At 37.0% G+C, this 8,166-nt stretch overlaps 1 non-coding gene and 1 gene segment (V, D, J or C); one reads left to right on the forward strand and one right to left on the reverse strand.

Moving 5' to 3' along the window:
* Positions 1-1,957: 1,957 nt before the first annotated feature.
* On the forward strand, positions 1,958-2,503 carry LOC127677951 (immunoglobulin kappa variable 1D-13-like). The segment is given in 2 exon segments: positions 1,958-2,062; positions 2,184-2,503. Coding segments are annotated over 2 exon segments (375 nt in total).
* A 408-nt stretch (positions 2,504-2,911) lies between these two features.
* Positions 2,912-3,041, reverse strand: LOC127679590 (small nucleolar RNA SNORA17). Its single transcript, XR_007976870.1, has one exon. It is a non-coding gene; the product is annotated as a small nucleolar RNA SNORA17 (small nucleolar RNA).
* Positions 3,042-8,166: the final 5,125 nt, after the last annotated feature.

Genomic DNA, 8,166 nt, shown 5'->3' on the forward strand with positions numbered 1-8,166 from the left:
TCAATTACCAAGATACAATTCACATATCAAATCATTTCTAAGAAGATGGAAGGAGAGGGACCTGGTCGTGGAATGGCTTGATGCAGCACTGTATGGGTTTACCAGGAGTGGGAAGAGGTTGATTGGAGAACGGGTGGAGGGAAGAGGGCTTATGAGGCTTATGGGAAGAGGGGAACTGGGAAAGGGAAAGTCATTTGAAGTATAAACAAAGAATATAGAAAATAAAAGTCTACTGCAGCCTGAAAAAAAAAACCATGACCTTTTTGAAGTCTGAAAAAAAATTAGATGGTGATTTATTAATCAATAGAGTAGGGAGACACACCAATCTCAATGTGTACAGGTATTTACTTAATATATGTGAGTTAGAGTCTCTTAAGAAGTTGTTGAATGTATTAAGGAGGTAGCAATGCTCACTATTATACCATGAACTCACACTTTCACAGGAATATATAATCCAAAACAAAACCATTTATTATTTAATTCAATGTAAGGGCTATTTAAAAAAGGAAAATTGAATGTTTTTGGAATTCTTTTCTCATTTGCAAATATCATTAAGGGAGGTGTGGTAAGATTTCAGATCCCAGATGCCTTGCAGCCTCATGATTCACTTGTTTAAGTTGATAGGAACTGTCATCCTCCTATTGACATTCTCTAAAATTGTCCTGAGTGAATCTTTGCCAGATACTGGGGCTATCATGTGAGAACTCAGAAATGTCTTCCAAGCCTCAAGAATCAAGGAGACACAGTCCCACATGTTCGATTTCAGCAGAAAAAGAGCATAGGGAAGAGGCAGCATTAAGGTCAATCCATCTCAAAGCTGCTGCATGGTACTCCTGATGGGGATGGTGCTCTGTATACTGAAGAAGCTGCTCTACAACTAGGTGTTTGTTCTCACCTGTCACTCATGTCCAGAGCCTTAGATAATCAGCATGCTCATACTCATGCTGCAACATTGTGGGACCTTGCATAGTTAATTTTTGAAAGATCCCAAAGATTTCCTGGCTTCTCGACTAAGTATTGAAGACAGAATTGATTATACTTCTGATGATCAATAAAGTTGGATGGTCATAATAAAGACATACATATTTGATCTGTGGTGTTCAATATTTGTGTTATCAGATTCACAAATATTTTCTGCATTTTAGCTTGTTTGGAGACTGGGACCTACAGGTAGACAGCAAGGCTGTTGCCTGAATCAGGATCAATCATCCAGGTACTGCTCAAGAACAAACTGTGAAAATAGCAGTATTTTCTGTTATAGTACTCAATCCTATGATCACTAGTTAATCCTTATATTGGGAAATAGTAGCAAATGGTAGAAAAAAGCAAAATAAGGAGGATCCCAAACTGAGTAAAAGTTGTACCCATTTAGTTTGTATATAAGAAATACTTCCATCTTCACAAGGAGTCAGGACTTGAAGTGACACAGGTTCTTGAGGTGAAGGTGTTATATGAGCACCTACTGTGTATTTCCTGTCTTTGCTCTGTTGTTAATAAAGCTAAAACTGTAAAATCTCATGTTTTCATTTAGTGATAATGGTTATGATAAATTGTCCTTTTAATTTTAAGAAATGTCTACTACAAATAGTTCACTTGGGGAAGATATACTATTTTTTTAACCAATCAGAATAATTTGAGTGAGTTAAAGATCTGATAGTTTCTTCCATGTTGTATATTCACTGACGGCAGAATATTTATCTATATTACCCACTATATTTTTGAAAAAAATATTATTTAAAATTGAGACTACCTACATTGCAAATGTCATTTATTAGTTTAAACCTTTGAAAAGAAATTCTATCTCTGGAGACATACAAAGGATTTGACCTCAGGCACCCGGGGAAACTGGGCTTGTGCTAAGTGCTAAGATGAGTAAGCTTAGCAGTTGTACTTGGAACAGTATCTGGTTCCTAATGATTTGCATGGCCCCACTTCACAGCCTTGGGGACTTCTTCATAAACCAGTCACACATATACAGTGCCATAGTCATTGCAGTCAGGACTCAGCATGGACATGAGGGACCCTGCTCAGTTTCTTGGGTTCTTGTTGCTCTTGTTTCCAGGTAAAATGAACTAAAATTGAAATTTCACTGTTACAAGGTGATTAGTGTTGACTGGCATATGGGGAATGTCCTCTCTTATCATGCTTACCTATGAAGATATTTATTATGTCTCCACTTCTAGGAGCCAGATGTGACATCCAGATGACCCAGTCTCCATCTATATCTGCTTCTCTGGGAGACAGAGTCAGCATCACTTGCAGGGCAAGTCAGGACATTAGCAGTGCTTTAAGCTGGTACCAGCAGAAACCAGGGAAATCTCCTAAACTCCTGATCTATGGTGCAACCATTCCGGAAGATGGCGTCCCGTCAAGGTTCAGTGGCAGTGGGTCTGGGTCAGATTATTCTCTCACCATCAGCAGCCTGGAGTCTGAAGATGAATCAATCTATCACTGTCAACAATATTATGATTATCCTCCCACAGTGATACAAGTCATAACATAAACCCCATGGAAGCAGAAGTGAGAGACTTGGCTGCACCATCTGCTTCCCCATGAGTCTCACACTCATGTATTTCTGAGATATCACAGGTCTCTGTTAGGGTCTGGGGTCATATCAGATGTGGTCTTAAGTGTGATCTGCTCTGCTCATGCAGTTTGGTCTCAGACTGGTCATTTTATCAGGGTAGCTCACAGACTGGGCCTCATGGTACTTGTCTGACAGTTACTTCGGACTCATTCTCCACCTTGTCCACCTGAGCAGCCCCTTTAAAGTGCTGTCTGTCTCAGGCTCATTCATGCCCATGGCCTTGGTCATAGGAAGGTTTCTTCTAGTCCCTGGTTCCCCATCCTGGAATACTGTCTGCTCTTGCCTCATGCCATTCAGGTTGTCTTAGGCTTTCTTATCTCAGGGAATGTTAGACTACTAATCATTCAGATGTTCATATGTCAGGACTGTGAGCTGAGCAGAGACATAGTCCCTCTTCATTGAATCCTAGTGACACTCCTGTGACAGAGAAAATACATGCACTATGCCTCTTGGAGGCTGGAGTATACCACAATCTTGAATAATCTAATTTCATACAATAGAGAAGAATAAACTCAGAAGATAACATGGAATTTTTCTAAAGTTCCATTTTCCCTAGTTATGCTGTCCCTTGATTATATATCAATTCTAGGCTGAGTTTACCAACTTTCTAACTTTTTTCAGGAATATTATTTGCATTTCATTGAGTTTATTAGCAAACTGCAGATGATATCCATTTAAATCTCATTTCAGGACTGGAGATAAAACCCAGTGGTTAAGGACATTTCTTTAGTACAGACTCTTAGCTTGTATGCTCCAGTGAAGACAACTACTCCTGATCCATCCTAGAGAACCTGTTGCACTCAGAGCAGTTGGTGTTGGACTCCACCCTTCCCACATGTGGAGTCCCAGAGCTGTTGCTGGGGGCCAGGCAGACTAGCCACCAAAACCCCTCTTCCATTCCTTCTGCCACTTCTGCAGGAGTGAGGAGAGACCTGAGAGCATAGATCTGACTACCCCCACTGCTCAGAGGAACCTATATGGAATCCTCAGGCCTTCAGGTTTCTGACTCTCCTACAGTGTGCCATATCCTGGTAGTAAAGGGAGATAGATTACCTCACAAGACTGTGGAGAGGCCTGAGAGCTTGGAGTTGATCTTGAGCCACAGAGCTACATATGCAAGTACCACCACAAGAGAGCTTGTCTCCCACGAGTACCTACATACCTGTGTACATAGAAATAATGGGGTCTCCTAGGAGTACAGATACACAGGCTTGCAGGACAGATAAGGCACAGTCAGAGACAACAAGATCAGCTAACACCAGAGATAACCAGATGGCAAAAAGCAAAAACAAGAACATTACCAACAGAAAGCAAGGCAACATGGCACCATCCTAATCCAGTTCTCCCACAACAGCAAGTCCTGGATATCTCAACACACTGGAAAAGCATGAATGGGATTTAAAATCACATCTCCTGATGCTTATAGAGGACTTAAAGAAGTACACAAATAACTCCCTTAAAGAAATACAGAAAAACATGGGTCAAAAGTTAGAAGCACTTAAAGAAGAAACACAAAAATACCTTAAAGAATTACAAGAAAACACAAACAAAAAAGTGAAGGAATGGAGCAACACCATCCATGACCTAAAAGTGGAAGTAGAAACAATAAGGAACTCACAAAGGGAGACAACTCTGGAGATTGAAAACGTTGGAAAGAAATCAGGAGTCATAGATGAAAGCATCAACAAGAAAGAATACAAGAGATAGAATAAAGAATCTCAGGTGCTGAGGATACCATAGAAAACATTAAATCAACAGTCAAAGAAAATACAAAATGCATAAAGCTTGTAACCCAAAACATCCAGGAAATCCAGGACACAATGAGCAGACCAAACCTAAGGATTGTAGGTATAGAAGAGAGTAAAAATCTCCAACTTAAAGGGCCAGTAAATATCTTCAACAAAATTGTAGAATAAAACTTGCCTAACCTAAAGAAGGAGATGCCAATGAACATACAAGAAGCTTAAAGAACTTCAAACAGTCTGGGCCAGAACGGAAATTCCTCCTATCACATAGTAAACATAAATGTACTAAACAAAGAAAGAATATTAAAAGCAGTTACGGAAAAGGGTCAAGTAGTATATAAAGGTAGATCTATCAGAATTGCATAAGACTTCTCACAAGAACTGAAAGCTAGAAGATCCAACATAAATGTCAGCCCAGGATACTATTCCCAGCAAAATTCCCAATTACCATAGGTGGAGAAAACAAAATATTCTATGACAAAACCAAATTTACATAATATCTTTCTACAAACCCTAGAAAAAGCAATAAAGTAACTTTTTTTCAGCAAACCTAAGATAGTCACACAAACAAATTCCACATTTAACAACAAAAATAACAGGAAGTAACAATAACTTTTCTTTAATATCACTTGACATCAATGAACTCAATACCTCAATGAAAACACAGAGATTAACAGTACCTAACATTTTGCTGCACACAAGAAACCCACCTCGGTCACAAAGACAGTAACTGCCTCTGAGTCAAAGATTGAAAAACAAATTTTCAAGCAAATGGTTCTAAGAAGCAAGCTGGAGTAGCCATTTTTATACCAGATAAAATAGACTTTCAACCAAAAGTTGTTTAAAAAGATAAGGAATGACACTTCATACTGGTCAAAGAAAAATCTACCAAGATAAACTCTCAATTCTGAACATCTATGCTCCAAATGCAAGGGCACCCACATTCATAAAAGAAACTTTACTAAAACTCAAAGCAAACATTTCATCCTACACAGTAATAGTGGGAGACTTCAACACCCCACTCTCAGTAATGGGCAAATCATGGAAACAGAAACTAAACAGAGACACAGTGAAACAAACCGAAGTTATGAAACAAATGAATCTAACAGATATTTATAGAACATTTCATCCTAAAGCAAAAGAATATACCTTCTTCTCAACACCTCATGGTACCTTCTCCAAAATTGATCATATAATTGGTCACAATACAAGCCTGAACAGATACAGGAATATTGCAATAATTCCTTGCATCCTTTCAGATCACCATGGTCTAAGGCTGGTCTTAAGTTCCAAAAAAACAATGGAAAATACACATATACATGGACATTGAATAATGCTCTACTCAATGATAACTTGGTCAAGGAAGAAATAGAGAAAGAATTTAAAGACTTTTTAGAATTTAATGAAAATGAAGACACATCTTACTAAAACTTATGGGACTAAGAGGAAAACTCATAGTACTAAGTGCCTCCAAAAGAAACTGGAGAAACCATACACTAGGAGCTTAATGACACACCCGAAAGCCCTAGAACAAAAGAAGCAAATACATCCAAGAAGATTAGACAACAGGAAATAATCAAACTCATTGCTGAAAACAACCAAATAGAAACAAAAAAACTGTACAAAGAATCAACAAAACCAGGAACTGGTTCTTTGAGAAAATCAGCAAGATAAATAAACCCTTAGCCAGACTAACCAGAGGGCACAGAGGTACTATCCAAATTAATAAAATCAGAAATGAAAAGGGAGACATAACAACAGAAACTGGAAATTCAAAAAACATCATCAGATCCTACTACAAAAGGTTATATTAAAAAAAATTGGAAAATGTGGATAAAATGGACAATTTTCTAGACACATACCAGGTGCTAATGTTAAAAAAGGACCAGATAAACTATCTGGATAGTCCTATAAGCCCTGAGGAAATAGAGCAATCATTAACAGTCTCCCAACCCAAAAAAAAAATCCCATGACCAGATGGGTTTAGTGGCGAATTCTATTATATTTTCAAAGAAACCTAATACTGACACTCTTCAAACTATTCCACAAAATGGAATCACAAGAAACACTATTCAATTCATTCTATGAAGTCACAATAGCATTTATACCTTAACCAAACAAAGACCAAACAAGAGAGAGAACTTCAGACCAACTTTCCTTAAGGACATTGATGCAAAAATACTCAATATAAATTTTGCCAACCAAATCTAAGAATACATCAAAATGACAATTCACCATGATCAATAGGCTTCATCCCAGGGATGCAGGGATGGTTCAATATACAGAAATCCATCAATGTATCCACTACATAAACAAACTCAAAGAAAAAAACCACTTGATCATTTCATTAGATACTGAAAAAGCATTTGACAAAATTCAGCATACCTTCATGTTAAAAGTTTTGGAGAGATCAGGAATTGAATATCCATAACTAAACATGGTAAAAGTATTGCACTGCAAACCAGTAGCCAACATCAAACTAAATGGAGAAAAACTTGAAGCAATCCCACTAAAATTGGGGAAGAGACAAAGCTGCCCTTTCTCTCCCTATCTATTCAATATAATACTTGAATTTATAGCTAGAGCAATTAGATAGCAGTAGGTCAAAGATAGAATGAGGTCAAAGGTATACAAATTGTAAAGGAAGAAATCAAAAAATCACTATTTGCAGATGACATGATTGTATACTTAAGTGACTCCAAAAGTTCCACTAGAGAACTCCAAAAGCTAATAAACAACTTCAGCAAAGTGGCTGGATATAAAATTAACTCAAACAAATCAGTAGCCTTCCTTTACTCAAAGAATAATCAAGCTGAGAAAGAAATTAGGAAAATGACAACCTTCACAATAGTCACAAATAATATTACATAACGTGGTATGGAAATTCCATAACTTTCAGAATAAATATGTTGCAAGTGTTCTCTAAACAATGAAACATAAAGAGAGGAAGAATTGACTCATAAGCTCACCCTACTACTATGTTTCTCTTAAAAATAAAATTATTAAATTGTTGTATGACCAGAGCCATGATAATCACTTGTTAGATACATGAAGTGGAAAATATTTTATAATTAATACACTATTATTTGCTACTTCCTTTCCTTCCTATCCTTCTTATTTTCAATTCTGTTAACTTCACCACAGTGGGATATTCCAGTAGCCAACACAAAAACATAAAGAACTTCTTCAAGAATTTAACAGACAGTTTATTCTGTATCCAAGTGTGAATGACTTTGATTTGGAACACAGATTTAGGTTACCTCTATTTCCATGTTCCTACATAGTAACAGTTTTGTGAACTTTTTGTAGTAAGAGAACAAAGAACATCATGAACTGAGGCATTTTCAATGTATTGGTGGAAACATTAAAAGAAGTATTAAACTAAAGTGGGGGAAATCTTTGTAGGCCTCTACTCAAAGGATAATCAAATTATCCTTGAGAAAGAAATTAGGAAAATGACAACCTTCACAATAGTCACAAATAATATTACATAACTTGGTATGGAAATTCAAAAAATCATCAGATCCTATTACAAACACTTATAATTAACTGGAAAATCTGGATGAAACAGAAAATTTTCTAGACAGATAACAGGTACCAAAGTTAAATCAGAATCAGATAAACCATCTAAATAGTCCCCAAACCCCTAAAGAAATAGAAATAGTTATTAAAAGTCTCCCAGCCAAAAAAGAAAAAAAAAATCCCAGGACCAGATGGGTTTAGTGCGGAATTCTATCATACCTTCAAAGAAGATCTAATACCAACACTCTTCAAGCTAGTCCACAAAATAGAAACAGAAGGAACACTACCCAACTCATTCTATGAAGCCACAAT

Source organism: Apodemus sylvaticus, chromosome 2 (genome assembly GCF_947179515.1).
Source record: "Apodemus sylvaticus chromosome 2, mApoSyl1.1, whole genome shotgun sequence".
Classification (NCBI taxonomy): Eukaryota; Metazoa; Chordata; class Mammalia; order Rodentia; family Muridae; genus Apodemus; species Apodemus sylvaticus.